The sequence below is a fragment of the Amaranthus tricolor genome, chromosome 1 (genome assembly GCF_026212465.1).
Source record: "Amaranthus tricolor cultivar Red isolate AtriRed21 chromosome 1, ASM2621246v1, whole genome shotgun sequence".
Taxonomy (NCBI): Eukaryota; Viridiplantae; Streptophyta; class Magnoliopsida; order Caryophyllales; family Amaranthaceae; genus Amaranthus; species Amaranthus tricolor.
In genome coordinates this window covers 33,853,454-33,873,706 of record NC_080047.1, presented here as the reverse complement: position 1 = coordinate 33,873,706, position 20,253 = coordinate 33,853,454, and the positions used below count along the sequence as shown (strand labels likewise).

Sequence of the window (20,253 nt, the reverse complement as noted above, 5' to 3'; positions counted from 1 at the left end):
AGGAAAAATAAAAAGTTAATAATAATAATAATAATAATAATAATAATAATAATAATAATAATAATAATAATAATAATAATAATAATAATGATATTTAAAAAATAAATTAAAAATAATATTTAAAAGAAAAATAAAATTTTGATAGTAATAATAACAACAAAAACAACAACAATAATAAGAATAATAATAATAATATTAATAATAATATCAATATTTACAAAAAAAATTAAAAAAAATAATAATAATAACAGAAACAATAATAACAACAACAACAATAATAATAATAATAATAATAATAATAATAATAATAATAATAATAATAATTGGGTGAGTCGCGTGTGACTCACTATTTTTTTTCCATTTTTTTAAAAAAAATTAATACGATTCGAATAAAAATTACCTCGATTATTTGTTTGCGGATTGAATTCCTTAGCTTTTACTCCAAAAATTTTATGTTGTAATTTTGTTTTTTAAGTGTGATAAATATGTTACTTAGTGAGGTTAGAGTATATATAAGAAATTTTAAATTCAGGGGCAAAATTATAATTTCATTAGGGAGTGACGATAAAATGAAAAGGATGGTGATGTTTAAGGATTGTGATAATTAATAATGAAATGAAGATGATGCAACTGACGGGGTAACTAAGTAAAAAGCTCAACTACATTCTGAAATTAATCAACAGAAAGTGTGAATCAACCTAACTTTAACTTATATGTGTTGTCATCACTTGTGTTCGTCTGGGCGCACAGTCAAAGATGTTTTACACGTAAACGAAATCAGATATGAAATTACACTGAAAAAAGGAAAAATCAAACATTAATAATGTTTACGAGTTAGACCCTTTAATAGACATCGTAAGAGGGATGGATAAATACTTGGCTAAAGATGTCGTACACAAAGAACAGACTTTAATGGAAATCTTGAACATGAGATAACAGGATCAGAGATAACTGACTAGCTTCAACTAACAGTACTCATATTCTTAATCCAAAGACCGAAGTCCTCAAAAACATTGTTAAACACTGGGCACAACATTCAGAAATTACAACTGCAAGTGAAACGCGTTTATCAAAGAAAAACATTAAATCAAGAGAATAGCTAACACGACGACCAAATGACTATCTATAACGACCCACTTCAAAATGAAGGAATATGTCCGTAGACATTTCCGACAATTACTAAATATAAATATATAGGATATTTATGAAGATAATAAAGTTAATTATTATTAGTAATTATATTTGCTTGCTAGAGAATAAATATAATTGGTGGGTCAATAATAATTGGACCACAACTAATATAATTAATCCTATAAGGTCTTACAAAAGAATCAATTGAACGGTAAATGACTCGGGCCCATTAGGAGTATGGGCTTGCGATCCAATTAGGTTAACAAAAGAATCGGTTTCTTTTTGACCTAGGTTACTAGTATTATATGAGGATATAATGCTAGTAGTGGAGAAGTGGGGATAATGGGACGATGGATGTGAGTATTATAAATATGTTTATTTAAAACTCTCACCATACATAATTCTCATATACAGTTATTGAAAAACCAGAAAAAGCAAGAGAAACAATCTCTTCCGTTCTAGCAAACGTTGGTGTTCAATTGATTCCGGTAGACCGAATAGAGGAGCAACGCTTGAGGCTCTCCATATTATCTTATCGCGTTATTTTCGTGGATTTCACGCTACAAAGGTAATATAGACTAATCCTTTTATATGATTCATATGTTTGATTATGTTTATGATCCTGAGATAGATGTTAGGGAAGTGTTTCCTGAAATTCCGCTTTAAGCATCCATTGTAACCCAACAGTGGTATCAGTTAAGCCTAATTCATAATATTCATATGATTTTTTTTTCTCTGGAACAAAATACAACCGTTTCTTTTTCATGAAAATCAGGTTTTTTTATGATAACTGTTTGGAAGTTATTCATAATATTCCATTTCAATTAGATTGAAATTCAAATGCAAAAACTTGTTTTTCCTGATTTTTGAAGCCATTCATCCCAAATATTGTATATCCATTCGAATTTGTTCGAATTAATCAAAAAAAAAAAAAAAAAAAAAAAAACATCAGTTTTTTTTTTGGATGAAAATTCGAAATTTTGTGATAACTGTCTTGGGGATTTGATCAGTTACGAAACCCACACACAATGAATTGTTAAAACACAAATTTTGTTCATTGTTAATTGTGTTTTTCGTTAAGGAATTCAAGGTTTTGGATCGAAAACGCTTAAAACCTTTTTTTATCCCCAATTCAATTTTAATTGTTAAAACACAAAATTTGTTCAATTGGCTTGAAATTTAAATGCGAAAAACTTGTTTTCCCTGAAATTTGAAGCAATTCATGCACAAAGATTGTATATCAGTTCGAATTTGTTCGAATTCATCAAAAAAAAAAAAAAAAAAGAAAAAAGGGAAACAAATACCGAAAACAAACCGGGAAGCATGCGCACGCCACGAGTTGTCTGAGGTGGCTTAGTGGCCGGAGGGAGGCACAGCTGCGTGGCACGGCAGTTGTGTAGCCGCTCCTCGAAGGCGGGCTGGTGGGGCAGTGGTGAACCGGCTCCTGGAAGGGTTGCTGGGTTCCCTTCTTTCCCTTTGCTGTTTTCTTTGTTCCAGTAGCTTAGATGAAGGTGACCATCTTCTTTTTTATTTTTTTTTGGTATTTGTTTTAATATGTGCAAAATAACCCCTTTTTGAGTCTTAATTGGCTTTATATGGTGCGTTTTTTTTTTCCTTAAAAAAAAAAAAAAAAAAAAAAAAAAAAAAAAAATACGATATGCGTATCGTTATATTTTTATTCAAAGTATGTAATCACAAATGAAAGGAGTTTCAAGGAAGGTGATCAATGGAAATTCATGGAAGCTTCATGAAGATTAGTTTTTTTTTAGGGGCCATACTAGATCATCTTTTATTCATGCTTTTATTTGCTTTGAGCGTTTATTTTGGTCTTTTCATGCATAAGTTAATGTATTGGTTAAATATGCTATGTGTTCACTTAATATTAACCATGCTAATTAACTTGAATCCCCATAAATAATATTGAGTTTTATTGTTTTTCCAAACAACACCTATAAGCCTTTGATAATGAATAATACATTCTGCCAAAGCGAGGTATTGCTCATAAATCTTGGGATATGGGGTAAATTTTTTTTGAAAATTTACAGGTTCATGTTTGGTTTCACTCAACAAAATCATCAAAAACAAAGTTTTGGGTTTTGAAACTAAGAGATAGGATTGAACAAGAATTATCAATCTATCTACTAAGAATTATAATTAGTTATAATTAGTAAAACGTTTACTTACCTTAACTACTATAGTTAAAGGCAGGGCCAAAGTCCGTTTAACTGTAATGGGAGAGGATCTTAGTTGTTATTTATTCAAAAGGGGATTTTAAAATTTTGAATAAATTATTAAATTGTTTAATTACTGCTTATTGATAGACTATTAATTTTACTTTATTACATTGTTGTAGAAATCATGTCTGGTTCAACTAACAACAACACTCCTGCTTTTAACTTGCGCTGTGTCTTGGAAAAAGACAAATTGAATGCAAACAACTTCCTTGAATGGGAAATGGCTGTGAGAATTGTTCTCAGAGCTGAAGGAAGGGAAAGTGTTCTTGACACTCCACTCCCTGAACCCCTGCCAGAAACTGCAACAGTTGCAGAGAAAAGAGCTAGGCAAAATCTCGAGGCCAATTCTGTGCAAGTAACATGTCTGATGCTTGCTTGCATGGAACATGATTTTCAAGAACGTTTTAACAATCTTGATGCCTACACAATAATCCAGCAACTTAGAACAATGTTCGAAAAGAATGCTCGATTAGAGAGATTTGAAGCTAATTGTAAACTTTTGGAATGCAAACTGGGCAAGGGAAAACCCGTCGGACCCCATGTGTTCGCCTTAATAGGGCATTTTCAAGTCATGGAAAAGTTGGGTTTTCCTTATCCCAAAGAGCTGGCCACTGATATTGTGATCAGATCCTTGCCAGAAACTTTTGATGCTTTCAGATTAAATTTTTACATGCAAGGAGGGGAAGCAACCTTGCCAGAATTGCATGGTATGCTTATTCAGGCTGAAAGGAGCTTACCTTCTGAACCCGCACTGAAAGATGTGCTTATGGTCAGAAAGAATAAAAAGTTCAAGAAGAAAGGGGTTCCTAAATGGAATGGCAATGGTAAGGTAGTTACCACTAATGCCTCTCCCAGACCAAAGGCTACTCCAAAGGCTAAAGTAGCAGCACCACATGAGTGCTACCACTGCCACAAGATTGGCCATTGGAAGAGGAACTGCCCCGTCTATCTAGAAGAAAAGAAGTCTGGTGCTTCATCTTCAGGTATATATGTTATTGAAATTAATTTAGCGACTTCGGCTTCTTGGGTATTTGATACTGCTTGTGGGTCTCACATTACTAGTAATGTGCAGGGTCTAAAAAGAAGTAGAAGCTTGAGCAAAGGTGAGGTGGATCTCCGAGTCGGAAATAGAGCAAGAGTTGCTGCTTTAGCTGTTGGAGTTTATATTTTAACATTACCCTCTGGTTTAATTTTAGAACTAAATAATTGTTATTATGTTCCTGCCATCACCAAGAACATTATTTCAATTCCGGTTTTGGACACGGAAGGTTTTTCATTTACTATTAAGAATAATTGTTGTTCTGCATATTTAAATGATATGTTCTATGTTTCAGCTAAATTATTAAATGGGTTGTATGTGCTAGACTTAGAAACTCACATCTATAACATAGACAGCAAGAAACGTAAAACAAATGATTCAAACCCCACTTACCTATGGCATTGTCGATTAGGCCACATAAGTTCAAAACGAATAGAGAAACTTCATAAAGATGGAATTCTAAAATCATTTGATTTTGAATCATTTGGTATTTGCGAGTTTTGTTTGATGGGAAAAATGACAAAGTCACCTTTCACAGGTACAAGTGAAAGGGCCAATGACCTCTTAGCTCTCATACATACTGATGTATGTGGACCTATGAGTACCGTGGCTCGGGGTGGTTACAGCTACTTTATAACCTTTACTGATGATGTAAGCAGATATGGATATGTTTACCTCATGAGACATAAGTCGGAGTCCTTTGAAAAGTTCAAGGAATTTCAAAATGAAGTAGAAAACCAACTTGGGAAGAAAATAAAAGCATTACGATCCGATCGTGGTGGTGAATACTTGTCTCACGAGTTTGATGATCATTTGAAAAATCAAGGCATACTCTCACAATTGACTCCACCAGGAACACCACAATTAAATGGCGTCTCTGAGAGGAGGAATCGAACTCTATTAGATATGGTTCGATCAGTGATGAATCTTGCTGATCTTCCTATTTCATTTTGGGGATTTGCATTGGATACAGCTGCATTCACACTTAATAGAGCACCTACCAAAGCAGTGGAAAAGACACCATATGAGATGTGGACGGGAAAAGTTCCGAAGTTGTCTTTTCTAAGGATTTGGGGTTGCGAAGCTTATGTTAAGCGTTTAATATCTGATAAGCTAGCACCCAAATCTGACAAATGTCTTTTTGTGGGTTACCCAAAAAAGACAAAGGGATACTACTTCTACAACCAAAGCGAAAACAAAGTGTTTGTTGCTCGCAATGGTGTTTTTCTAGAACAGGAATTTATTTCTAGAAAAACAAGTGGGAGTAATGTATATCTCGAAGAAGTTCGAGATGAGCAACAAATGGATAAGGTTAACACCTCATTAGAGGCGCCCCAGCATGAAAATGCCCAGGAGGAAATACATTCAACGCACTTACCTCCTACCGCCCCAAGTGGAGAAAATCCACTCGAAGTCACTCTACCTAATGAGGCAGAAACTTCTCTTGTTGTTCCCCTACGTAAGTCTAGTAGGACAATAATTCCGTCAAGAAGATATATTGATTTCCTTTTGACTGAAAACTCTGAAATAACCATGTTAGAATCAGAAGAGCCTACTAGTTACAAAGATGCTTTGGAGAGTCCTGACTCCGAAAAATGGCTTGAAGCCATGAAATCTGAAATGGATTCCATGTCTGAAAACCAAGTTTGGGACTTGGTTGATTTGCCTGATGGGGTAAAACCCATTGGATGCAAATGGATTTTCAAACTGAAAACAGACAAGGATGGAAACATTAGTGTTTTCAAAGCAAGGTTGGTAGCAAAAGGTTTCAAACAAATTCATGGTATAGACTATGATGAAACTTTTTCTCCAGTAGCCATGCTAAAATCCATTAGGATAATCCTTGCAATAGCTGCCTTTCATGACTTTGAAATATGGCAAATGGACGTCAAAACTGCCTTTTTGAATGGGTTCTTAAAGGAGGATGTGTACATGACACAACCACAAGGTTTTGAAGATCCGAAAAATCCAAGGAAAGTATGCAAGCTTAAGAGATCCATTTATGGATTGAAGCAAGCATCAAGGAGTTGGAACCTCAGATTTGATGAGGCAGTCAAAGAGTTTGGTTTTCTTAGAAATGAAGAGGAATCTTGTGTATACAAGAAGTTAAGTGGGAATAATATCACCTTTCTGGTCTTGTATGTAGATGACATACTCCTCATTGGGAATGACAAAAATATGCTTGAGTCAGTCAAGCAATGGCTTAAAAGTCATTTCTCTATGAAAGACCTGGGAGAGGCTGAGTACATACTGGGAATAAAGATCTATAGGGATAGATCGAGGAGACTTATTGGACTAAATCAAGAGACTTACATAGATAAGATTCTCACAAAGTTCAAAATGGAAAGCTCCAAAAGAGGGTTTATTCCTATGCAACATGGCATTAAACTTTGCAAGACTATGTGCCCATCGAGTTCAGAAGAGTTCAAGCGTATGAATAATGTTCCTTATGCTTCTGCAATAGGATCAATCATGTATGCTATGATATGTACTCGACCAGATGTTGCATTTGCTTTGAGTATGTGCAGCAGATACCAGTCCAATCCAGGAGATGCACACTGGATAGCAGCGAAAAATATCCTCAAGTACTTAAGAAGGACAAAGGATAAATTTCTGGTATATGGCGGAGCTAATGAGTTGTTTGTCACTGGATACACTGATGCAAGCTTCCAAACTGACAAAGATGACTTTCGATCCCAATCTGGTTTCATATTTTGTCTGAATGGAGGAGCTGTGAGCTGGAAGAGCTCCAAGCAGAGTTCAGTTGCAGATTCTACAACAGAGGCTGAGTACATAGCAGCAGCTGAAGCAGCAAAAGAGGCTGTTTGGATTAAAAAGTTCGTTAGTGAACTGGGTGTAGTTCCTAGCATTGAGAATGGCATCAAGTTGTATTGTGACAATGAAGGTGCTATTGCTCAATCCAAGGAACCTAGATCTCACCAAAAATCTAAACATGTTGAAAGAAAATTCCATCTTATTCGAGATATTGTTGGAAGACAGGATGTAATAATAAGTAGAGTTGATACCACGGATAACATAGCAGATCCGTTGACTAAACCACTCCCTCAGCCGAAGCATGAGAGTCATACTAGGTCTATGGGGCTTAAGCATATAGGAGAATGTCTTTAGGTTGTTTACTTCATGTTTACAATTATAAAGAATTTTGTTTACCATATGTTTGGAATGTTTATCAATAATATAAATGGTTTGTTTCTTATTTAATTGCTTGGTTTAGTATTAAATAAAATGTTCATATAATTTGTGTTTTCAATAGGATTATTGGAAACGTTTCGATAATGGAACCCTATAAGTGAACTGAAATCACAATTTATATAATGTCCCTAATCTAAATCACTAAATTGGACATAAGTGGTTTATTAAAGATTAGCATGTAATTAATTGATAGCTCGGTTCCATGGGCTATGGAAACATAGAGATGTTTAATCGATTACATGGATGCATACCTGATGCATTGAGACTTGACCTAATCTGATTCGAAAGGGCAGAATCGAATCCTTATATTTAGTGGATTCCTTAGACATGAGTATGTCTTAATCACTACGAAATAATTAGTTTAACCTTGACGCTGTTAAACGTCGTGCTGTAAAAGGAGGCTATAAAGGCAGTGATCAGGTGGGCTAAGAATTGAGTGGGAGTTATGGTCATACAAGAATGAATAAGTCCTCCTATGTGATAGGATTGGTGTGTAGGCCTCTTGATGAGCGAGAATTGAAAATTGCATGGCCATGCGGAATAAGATTAAATGGTTAATCCTTAGTTGAACAATTCGAACTCAGAGATCAAGAAACATAATTTGAGAAATAACACTGTGTTGTCAAATTTCACATTAAGTGGCTTAAGGAATTTATAATTGTGCAATTGTCTTCGGACAAGTGGGAGATTGAAGGAATATGTCCGTAGACATTTCCGACAATTACTAAATATAAATATATAGGATATTTATGAAGATAATAAAGTTAATTATTATTAGTAATTATATTTGCTTGCTAGAGAATAAATATAATTGGTGGGTCAATAATAATTGGACCACAACTAATATAATTAATCCTATAAGGTCTTACAAAAGAATCAATTGAACGGTAAATGACTCGGGCCCATTAGGAGTATGGGCTTCCGATCCAATTAGGTTAACAAAAGAATCGGTTTCTTTTTGACCTAGGTTACTAGTATTATATGAGGATATAATGCTAGTAGTGGAGAAGTGGGGATAATGGGACGATGGATGTGAGTATTATAAATATGTTTATTTAAAACTCTCACCATACATAATTCTCATATACAGTTATTGAAAAACCAGAAAAAGCAAGAGAAACAATCTCTTCCGTTCTAGCAAACGTTGGTGTTCAATTGATTCCGGTAGACCGAATAGAGGAGCAACGCTTGAGGCTCTCCATATTATCTTATCGCGTTATTTTCGTGGATTTCACGCTACAAAGGTAATATAGACTAATCCTTTTATATGATTCATATGTTTGATTATGTTTATGATCCTGAGATAGATGTTAGGGAAGTGTTTCCTGAAATTCCGCTTTAAGCATCCATCGTAACCCAACACAAAATTCAATTTTTCGGTTGCTAACAACTAAGAAGATCATAACACTATCAGAAACCTTAGGAGCTCACTACTAATTTTCAGACACTGCTCCAAGCCTCCAAGCCTCCAACCCAAACAAATTCCCACAAGTTCATGACCTCCAAAATCACAGCCACTTCAGTCTTTTCTAATTGACTGTCCTTTAAATACGGTCTTATGTTTCAAATCAATTGAACTTGGTTATAGAATATTATGTAGCAACGCTCATGTCGTTTGTAGATAAAGAGTTACCTTTCTTAAAGGAAAAAAGGTTTTTGAGTCTTGACAATCACATGAAGCTGATTCAAATAGGTAAGGGCAAAGACACACAATGAAGGTTTCAACAGCACACAAAACAGAACTGTGAAATGGCAATGTCTGTATAAACAGTGGAATATGACAATGATCTTTAAGCTTCAGGAATGCTGTAATATCAATCTTTAAGAAACAAATCAAAGCTATCGTTAATGAGTCTCTTGATACAAGACAGCAGAATCAAAATTAATTTACATGACTTGATGACCGATGTCTAACTTCACTTTGCTTATAGGTTAACAAGAGCGTAGCATTTATTCTAAAAAGGTAATGTAATTACTAAAATACAAGGGAAACTGAATACTCAACCGCAATACAAATGAGCTTTGAAAAACTTGTTTCTGCACCCAAAGCTTGATGCTTATTCTTAACCATCTCAGCAATTAAGCATGAGAACATCTTTTTCTAGCAAAAAAAAATGATGATAAGCCTTAAGATTTATACAAGCTGGACTTTAGAGAATAGGGAGAAGATTTTTATATGGTGACTAAAAGGAGACAAGAATTCGTGAATGATGTAGCATGGAAGCTATTTACTTGAGGTACACATGATTTTTATGACAGAGAAAGCATATGCAATGGTACGGAGAGAAGTTCTTTTTATGGCAAAAACAGATATGCCGGTAAGTATATCAGCACAGTTTAAGATATGCTTCAGGAAGTTCAAAAGAGTGATAGGCATGTGGATGAGCAGCTGAAAATTTTCTCGATCTTATTTTTCAATCAAGTATGAGAAATTCTTTTCTTGCTCAAAAATTTATTAAAATAAAGTACTGCCTGCATCTATTCTAACACCCCGATCTGGACAGGCTACCAAAAATAATTAAAGGGTTCACAGAGGAATTAATTTTCATGCTGAAGCAAGGCTTACATTAGGATTGAAGATAGATTTCTGCTAGAGATTGTTAACCAGTTCCCTCAGCTTGGCTCGAACTCTGGTCTACTCTTGACTCTAGCTAAACAAGTCCTAGAACAGAAAACTGAATGTGTAAACGAAGTTGGACAACAGATCAGGCAGTAGTCCGACTAATAGTCAGGCTTCATACATCAGCTTGACTGAATTATGTCCTAAACAAGTGAAAGACAAAGACATGTATCCATAAAGAAATCAAAACAGAGATGCAACATCATACTGAATAGGAATACATACCCTTTTTAACCTATACTCTGTATAATGTCATCACCTCAATACTTTCTGCAGAAATACTCGATTGCAAACTCAAGAAGAAACAGATGCACCAAAAAAACAAAGAAGCTAGAAAAGAGAGTTGTCTAGGAGGAAGGAATAGATTTCTCAATACAAATAGATAATCTTACAATAGAAGAGGAGCAGAATGGCATCAGCAGGACATCACCCGTGTATCATGCCACTCCGACATCTCTGCACTTGACTACAGTATAAACTACATCAAAAGGGTACTTACTGCAAAGGTCAAAGCAAACTACATCACTCGTATACTCACAACGCCAACCTTCCTTTTTTTGGTTTGCCCCTGATCAGATATATGTGCAAGTTGAAGAAATAGTAAACAAATAAAAATATGGATAGAGAAGTTCTGATGGTTTTGAAAGTTAACCATCTGTGGGAAACTGTACTTACTGTCCATTGGTTGCTAAGCCTCCACCCTTTGATCTTCCAGAACCAATATCTGATATTTATATAGAAATTAAGGATGTGAGTCAGTCATCCTATCAAATGAAACTCTGAGGAAATAATTTCTTGGTGAAAGCTTACCGTCACGTCCACCTATCTGATCTTCACCCTGAACAAGAAATAATTATGAATTAAGGTGTGACTAAAATCACAATACCTATTCTCCCTTAAAAAATAATCAGCAAAAAGGAATATGGTACACGTGATTTCTATATATGTTAATTCATGAAGAAAGCTAACTAAATACAAAGTTTTCCAAACTTCAATCTGATATCCGGTTTACCATAGACTAAAAGGTACGAACCATAAAATGAAGTGAAAGACATAAAAAATCCAAGCTAAGCAGTGACGAATTATTGAATGACATCATGATCATCAACATCTGTTAGAGCAAGAGACAAATCACCTAGTGTAGGAGGTCATGTTACTCAATTCATAGCCAAATAACCTAGGGATTGAGTGGCTTGATCATGGTGCGTCAAGGAAGCAAAGAGGGGCCTGCAACAGAGGTACCTTGAACAAGGCATCGCGTGCACGAACAAGGCAATGTGCAGCAAGATCCAGTATCAGCATGACCTGCTCATTCGATGAGCAAGCCACGTCAGAAGCTTGTCTAAGTTTTGTGCGATGCGTTATGCATGTTGTACTATTGTGAGATTCCTTTTATAGTTTTATTGCATTATATAAGGGAGCACTAAATCAGTTTTCGGTTAGTGTGGTGTACCCTCATTCGCGGCGAGTATAGAATCGAGTTAGAGAGGGTTATTTAACTCTAGAGTGAGGCTTATATAGTGTTTATGAGAGACACCATTGTTTGAGGTTGCAAGCTCTAAAGGGTGAGCTTGCAATGCTAAGAGATTTCATTAAAGTATCGTTGAATAGTTAATGAACTACAATCATCTTTCCGTGGAAGGAGTCCAAGACGCCATCTATATTCTAGTGTGTTTTGCTTGTGTCAGTCCATACTCTATTTTTGTTCATCCTTCTACACCTCTTCTCACCAGGAGGGTCCAAGATCCTTCTCTTTCATCATTATATCATACCAAATATATTTCACTTATAAAAGTTATGATTAGGGACTGAAAATTAATTGCTCGTACAGCATAAATATTATCCGATGCTTCAAACAAATAAACCTAGGATGCTTTTGCAAAAAAAAGGGAATTCAATTGTCCACAGGTTAGAAATTTGCATATCGTGGGTGAGGTCACTGAAGACATAGAGAAAATTCTATCTTCAGGTTGAAATTTTCTGAGTCTCTTCATGCTACAGACAAAATAGAAAAGTGTTTAATAGAAAATCAAGAATTGAAAAGATAACAAGGACGTTCTTAAGACAGAGCAAATTCACTTAGCAGAGAGACACAAACTCCCATATTGAACATCTAACAATTTCTGCATAAAGTGGCAAAAGTAGCTGGGGAGAAAATTCAAGCACAAAATGTAGAAATGAGCTATGAAACCAATCCAATAAAACTCTCACAGTTGGCGAATTTAGCATTTTAGTATACGTTGAGACACATACTCACTTGTGCATGTGTGCTGAACCAACTAAGTTGCCATTTTTCTGTGTTATATTTTACACAATGCAATGTTAATAGGTTTTCAATCAAATGACCCGGGTAGATAGGAAAAATGAGGTAAAGGTACCAAATATAAGTAAGTTTGGCAAAATCTAGAACAAATCAAAGACTCCGGCAAAAAAGGCATTCATCTGCAGCATAATCAAGAGTAGACCTGGGAAAATTTGATCCGACCCGAAAATGAACCCGGGACCCGACCCGACAAAACCTGAACCCGACCGACCCGAAAGCGACTTAATCCGAAACATGACCGACCCGATAATTACCCGACCGAAAATGACCCGACCGGAAACCGACCCGTTTTGACAGATTTAATATCAATTTTTAGAGTAATTTCAATGTTAGAATTCATTTCAAATAAAATTTTAGTTTTCAAAGTATCTCAACATATTGAGTATATCACTTGAACCCTAAAACTCATCAATAGATCTCAAAAAACACGTATTTAACGTCTTTTTAGCCATCGTAATTATTTTTCTTTAAAAACAGGACGTTATAATCGTCTTAATTGAATACATGTATCTTGTAAAATTAGTCAAATGAGTTTTTAATTCTTCTACATTTCAGTAAGCAAATCAATATAATTTATACGAACGTTTCGCACGTTTGAATGAGCTTTTCAAAAAACGAATGTCGCTACCCTAAATTATAAAACGCGTATCTTATAAGACGAAATAAGTACTTAGTTAATTGTATATCTTTTCAACATGAAAATTGTGAAGATAATTTTAACGTCATTTTTATCTAACGTTACAATTATAATAAACAAAATAACTTTTATAAAGCGCGTATCTTACAAGTCTTTCAAAATAAGTATTAATTCCCCTATTTTTCTTGCACTTAAATGAACCTGACATACCAACTATTTTTTGAAAATCGTACATGTAATTTCTCTAATGATTTTTTTAGACATTTTAATGATTTTTTTTTATGTTGAATTAGTCGATTGGATATTCTAATGTTTTATGGTAACCCGTTGGGTCAATCCGAACCTACCCGAAACCCAGAGTGATCCGACCTGAAACTGACCTGATCTGAAACTGACCCGACCCGAAAATGACCCGACCGAAATTGATCCGACCCAAAACCCGCCCGCTCGACCGTTTTCCCAGGTATAATCAAGAGATAGAACCCTAGACAGAAGCCTGCTATTTGCAATGTTGCATTATGAAAACGGTGGTAATGATAAACCATAACTAGCAGCAAACAAAAGGGAAATATTTCTCTTGCAAACACTATAATTGAAATGTTCCTCTTGCAAACACTATAAGAAATATATTATCTAAAATGAAGATGAAATATAATAAAACAATCTTGCCATGCACAACAATAATGACAAATCTGATACGGCCTTGTTTTTGTTCTATAAGTCAACTACATGAACCAAAACAAATCAGTGTAACAATCGTCTATTTATCCTATTACAAGTTTGGAAAGTAGCAACAGACGGCATACACTGATACACCATCTAATTCCACAAATCTATTACATCCCCATTAAAGAGTGTAAGAAACCATTGTAAGGACTACGGATGGGATATTACTAACCTAAGTTTCTTGAACTCCTCACTTGTGTCAAATAGTCGTGTCAATAAAATCATTGTATTTTTTTGGTAAAAATAACCAAGTTGGAAACTTGAACTCATACCCAGAAATAAGTTACGAATCCGAGTAACTAGGTGACTGGCATCAATGTGCAATACAATTTACTAAAGGTATGAATATTAAAGTCCAAGTGATCTGTGAACAATGGTTTCAGCTACATTGTGCTATAATCATAGATAGCTTATGAAGACAAGTGTTTAAGGTTGATAATTTTGATATGGCCAATCACACTGCCTCACAGTCGCAACCAAACCATGGAACATTTCAAAGTTGGCACTTTTCTCAAAAGATTAATTAATTTTCTATAATGGACCAAAAGATTAAGTAGCTAATTCTTTCTGGCGGAACTAAATTAGCTAAGTGGTATTGTAGTGTCGTCACCTCAGATGCCATAAACACATCTGCGCAGTACAAGTCCCACCTTCAGCACCCATGGCATACTTTACAAAAATGCAGCTTAATAGAGACCTAGTTCCCTTTACAATTCCAAGCAGCAAGCTATAATGTTGTTAAGAGAATAAACAACACATATCACTGTTGCCATTCCTTTTACGGCCTGTTTGGTTAGTGGTACTAAATGGTGGTAATGGGAATGACTTACCGTGTAAAATTTCATCAAAAGTTCCATATCATTCATCATGGTGATGAAACTTTGATCATAAAAATTTTTTCAAAAGTTTCTTTGTGTACAAATTTCTATTACCACCTAATACCACCTCTCTCAATGGTAATGCATTGGAATAAAAATTTTATGAAGAAATGAGTTGATTGGAGTTGGCACAAGCGTAACCATCAAGGTAGCCAAGATATTTTCATCATAAATTACACTAGTTTTCATTCTCATTACCACTATTTAATACCACCAACCAAACAGGTCGTTAAGGGTTATTTTAAAGTCTCCGAAAACAACATTAAGCATTAAACATCAATTTATTCAACTACATATTCCGTAAAACTTGAACGTTGATATTTTAAGATACACAGAAGAAAATTTAAGAAAAAAGAAAAATTCAATTTATTCAATTTATTCAACTTTTTCGCATATTCGCTCTATCCCCTTTGATTTTTCCCCATCATATACCATAACTGGTTGTACAATTAGTTTCTCAAATTTTTCATAAATAATAATTAAATAGGTAAAGACAAATTCAGAAGCAAAGTTTTCAAAAAAAAGAAAAATATCATATGGAGAATATCCATAGGAAGGAGGAAGTATATTCGAGAAAATAAAGACAAATTTCTAAAAAAAATAAATGTCAAATGTAACACTATAAAAAGGGAAGCAGCGTGTAATATGAATGATATTCAAACTATGAAACATGTGATTGTGGTGAATAATGGCAACTCCCATATCAATAACAACAGCAATACCAAAGCCTTAATCTCAAAAGATTAGAGTCGACTATCATCTTTAGTGGTCGTACACATGAAATCTTATTTTCCATTCATTTTGATTTTCTATCATCTGAATCTGTAATCTGAATTCTTCATATTATTTTCCACGCATGCCCTCTAGTTCATCTTCGGTCTTCCTTGCCTCCATTTTAAGTCCATTGAGTAATAACTTTCTATTTTCCATATAGTGATACAGGTTCACTAAAAACACATCTTTGCACATGCACAAATCATCTCAAACAATTCTCTTTCATCTTCTCCTCAATATTTGCGGCACTTTACTGCTTTCTTATATATTCGTTTTCATTTAATCCCTCGAGGCATGCCCACTCATCTAGGAAGTATTTGCAATTCTGTAATTCCCACCTTCCTACTAACATTAGAAGCAAAAATCTAGTTCTACAATTGAGAATTTGAGATGATTCAGCATACAATAAATGTCTAATACCAATTATAGTCTAACATCAATGATACAATCCTTCTCCCAAGCAATTGCAACTCCTGTACTTAGGCCCAAGTTCAAAATAAGTATTTAATGAAAATTTACCTTGTTTTTAGCCAAATATCAATTGTCAAATGTAAGGGTAGTCTATATATCTAAAATACAAAAAAGAAGCACAAACTAATAGAACTTTTTTACATCATTTATTACTATCCAAAAAAATAAAATAGCAATGACTTTTTTCCAGTGTAAAAATTTCATGATATGAAATATTTTTATGCTCCCAAGTAAGGATTGTTCAATGAAACTCAAAAAGTGCGAAAATTGGAGTTTGACCAATGAACTAAATGAAACGATTATTATCCTAATGGCGAATTCAAAATGTAACAAAAGCCTTTAGCCATAATAAAGCAAATCAAAACTGCACTTTTCACCATACTTCCTTCTACCCAATCTATATTTCTTATCTTTTAGAAATGCAAATAACATTTAGGAATAATGCAAGAGCAAGTCCAAAAGTCCATTTACACCAATCACAATTCATAAGTACATATGATAAAAGCACCCTTTTAAAAACTTAAACTATAGAAAAAAGCAATAAGCACTTAGTAGGAGTGACATGTTAATTTCATTTCAAACATTATAAACTCAATTCAATTAACCCTTATAATTGAGAAAGACTCGCTCACTCTCAATAAAAAAAGCACTTTAACAAAGCTCGACTAAATTATCCCCAACAATAAACACCTATCACTCTCGGAAAAAAAAAATAACAAAAAAAAAATTATTAAAAAAACTTGCAAAATTGTTGAAAATTTTCTCATCCACAAATTATTTTACAAGCTCTACAACAAAACAAGTGCTTCAAAAGGTTCTTCAACATTATTAGAGTGATGGGGGTGGCACGAAACTACTACTTAGTTTATTTCACTTAGGTTAAAATGATAACATTATAGTAAAATCCACCAAAACCTTCCATCTCTATGTATTCACATGAAATTTGAGACCTCCAAATATTATTAATTATGAGCATCCTTCAACCAAAACACTCCCCAAATTTCAAGTATAATTCTATTTCATGAGTATTGTCTTTTTGAAAGTATCAACTTCTAGTCTGAACTTTGAAGGCTTAGCTAAGAAATCTACCATGGAGGGAACAAATCTCTATCGGCCTATCCCTCTCTTACACTTCCATAATTACAAGTAGTTATGCAAAGGATTAGACTAACGCATTTTTAATGCTCTATATATTATTAGCTTAATTAGTGATAGGTCTATGCTAGGTATATAGTTTGTATCTCATAGACCGATGTTGGAAACTAGCTACTTCTTGAGATAAAAAGATTTAAGAACTAAGAAGCTCAAAAATTAAATAGAATCTCAAAGTTGTTAATGTATAACATTCAACGTTTTATAGAGTATCATTGGTGTGCAAACAAAATTAACTTTTCAAGAATACTACATTTATATTAGACAATAAATTTTCTCAAACTTAAATAATCGAGACACTAGTTTAGTTTCAAGAGAGGGCGGCATGATAGTGGCAAAAACAAGGCTATACCATATCGTATTGGTTGTATCGTAATGTTTTCAAATTTACCGAACTAATATTACCCGTATCGTAAAGGTGTAAAAAAATCGTATTATTGGCGGAATTTAGCGACATTTAATGGTGTAGGCGAATATTTAGAGGTACATTAACTGCATCATCCCCATTACCGTATCACCGTGCCCGTTATCCCTACTGCATTTTTGTACCATTGTTAGCACCGATGAAACCTAGTACAAAACTTGGATCTATTTGCTTTATCTTGAAAAATTTTAGCTTATGCAATTAAAATGTTTCTCTAACCACAATATTGTTAAAATATATCTCGGCAATCACGTTTAAAGAGTTATAACGTAATTAAATTTGCTAAACTATTGTGATAAGGACAGCAATTTACAAGTCAAAATTTAACCAAATGTTGAATAAAATAGTCAAACATGACCCATATGCTAAATAGACTAAATGTAAAAATAAATGAAAACTCATACTTTGTTGTAGACTTTGATGAACTTAAGAACCCTTCGAATCCTTTCAAAACATGCCCAAAATGGTTCGAATCTTGCAAATAGGTGGTCTCCAACTCAAACACCTACATCAAAAAAAGCCAACAACAGAAGATTCTCTAAGTTATGCACAAATTTACAAATTTATATTGGTAATGAGTATAAAATAGATAAGTCTTTATTCATTTACCTATATAGCTCTAATCTTTCTCAAAGAACTAAATGATTGGACTTGGTAGGGATAGGATTGACCAAAGTTCGAAAACTGAAGTTTTACCAATCAAATTCAATGAAGTGTTCAGAAATAAGAAAACTATAAAAAAAAGGTTTTACAAAATGCTCCCATCCCAAATACTTCTACATGGTTAATATGAGCATTTTGCTATAGAGGATCAACTACTTTTTTGAATTCAAATCAGTGACACCCAATCTAATTTACTATTTATAGCTCAAACAGCTAGTATAATATCCTTGTCCTTACATGTCACTTTACTTTTTTTAAGTTTTTTTTTTTTTTTTTGACAATTCTATACAAACAATAATGCCGTCGATTTGTCAAAATCAGCATTTAATTTTCGTTCGCCTCTATATTAAGTGCTGGAAACCACTCGGCACTTGTAACTGAGACTAGACTTAAGGGAATTTTTCCAGGAATAGCCGTTCTTAATTAGGATTACAAGTGTTTACTAGGTACAAAGACTAAGCCCAAGACCAAGACTAAGCCCAAGACCAAGACCAAGCCCAAACCTGAACAGGTGGGTGGCACCGCCATGCCGCACATGGTCCAATATGAAAATTGTAGATTGAAATTGAGCTTGTAAATGAGACTAAGAAAATTAAATTTGTAGATTAGATTAGGAAAGAGAACGTACATTAATAATACCCTAAAAAATATAGCAAAAATTAGTCAGACTAAGATGACAAAAGTAGCATGTGGACAGTCATAGAGAGAGTATGTTAATGTAATCAGCATGGGCTATATGCCTATATCAATCATCCATTCAGAGAACTGTGGTATCTTAGAGAAACAACACTACCAAATTGTGAAAATAATTAAGATAAACTTCAATTCACCTTAATAAAATTCAAAATTGTTCAACAATTTGTTCATTAGCATATCAATCCAGCTATAGAACTATATATGTAGCAAAACAATAAACAAACAACTTCACCCAATTAACTTACCAATTCCCCAAAAAAAACTTTAAGGTAATCACTAATAATTATAATAAGCAACTTAGTTCAAAGAAAAATGAACGCTACATGAATCAAACCAATAAAGTAACAATAAAAATTAAAAATCCAAAGAATTGTGATGAGTAATACAGTTTTAGACCCTTAAAGCCCGAATTTCTAAAACAAGTGAAAAGTCCAAACCCATTTATCATAAGAAAATTTCAAAATAATAACAGGAGTGAAAGATGAAGCAAGAATTACTGGTATTGTGGAATTTTGGTGCTGAATTCGTCTGCAAAAGATAGCAAGTGAAGTGGCAGCTTTCTTTGTTCAATTGCAAGTCTGCAAATGATCGATAATGGAGACCGGGGACCATTATTGTTTATAATTATTATTGGCTTTTGTGGATGCTTAGAGGTGTTCATTCGGTTGATCGGGTCGGTTTCGGACGGGTGTTATTCGGTTCGGTTGCATTTCGGATCGGTTATTTTTCGGCTGTGTGTTACAACGGGTCACACTCGGGTCGACTCGGTTAGTCACGGTTCGGTTGGAGATCGGTTATTCAAGCTATCGGGTTAGCATCAGTTCGGTGTCGGTTGAAGTTCGTGTCGAGTGTCAATCGGTCTCGGGTTGTCATCGATTACTAATTGGTTCGGTTTTTTCGGGTACAGATTGGGTTCGAGCTTTATTTTTCGAGTAGTTATCGGTTACGGATAACTATTGATAGGGTCAATATCGAAATAAGTTAATAGTTAGGTTTTTAATTGATGTATGCTCATTTTATGGCAGATCAATTTATTTCAATTAGTTTATAGAGTTATAGTTAGGTCTATAATTATAGGGCAGAAAATGTTGATTTTGTTGGAAGATATACGAAAGGACACGGATTGATGAAGTGGCATTTTTCCTACATTGATTTTGTTCAACTTTGTATAATAATCGGACGGTTGATATTAAAATTTTAAAGAGGAAGATGCTTCACGCTCTATGTCATTGACAGGCGTGGCAATATTATTGGCTGTTTTACTTTATTGAG

General features: G+C 34.2%; 2 protein-coding genes across 2 annotated transcripts; one reads left to right on the top strand and one right to left on the bottom strand.

Annotated features, from left to right (window-relative positions):
• The first annotated feature begins 2,910 nt into the window (after positions 1 to 2,910).
• Positions 2,911 to 8,781, top strand: LOC130809444 (uncharacterized). The gene is made up of 3 exons (XM_057675237.1): positions 2,911 to 4,348; positions 4,438 to 4,468; positions 8,708 to 8,781. Exons 1-2 carry the CDS (start codon positions 3,490 to 3,492, stop codon positions 4,452 to 4,454), a joined length of 876 nt encoding a protein of 291 aa, XP_057531220.1. The 5' UTR covers positions 2,911 to 3,489; the 3' UTR covers positions 4,455 to 4,468; positions 8,708 to 8,781.
• Positions 8,782 to 11,557: 2,776 nt separating this feature from the next.
• Positions 11,558 to 19,593, bottom strand: LOC130809018 (uncharacterized). Its single transcript, XM_057674616.1, has 4 exons — positions 19,584 to 19,593; positions 19,479 to 19,537; positions 18,027 to 18,127; positions 11,558 to 12,232 (listed from the first exon to the last, which is right to left on the bottom strand). The coding sequence occupies exons 1-4, from the start codon at positions 19,591 to 19,593 to the stop codon at positions 12,103 to 12,105; spliced, it is 300 nt and encodes a 99-aa protein (XP_057530599.1). The 3' UTR covers positions 11,558 to 12,102.
• Between the last annotated feature and the right edge of the window lie 660 nt (positions 19,594 to 20,253).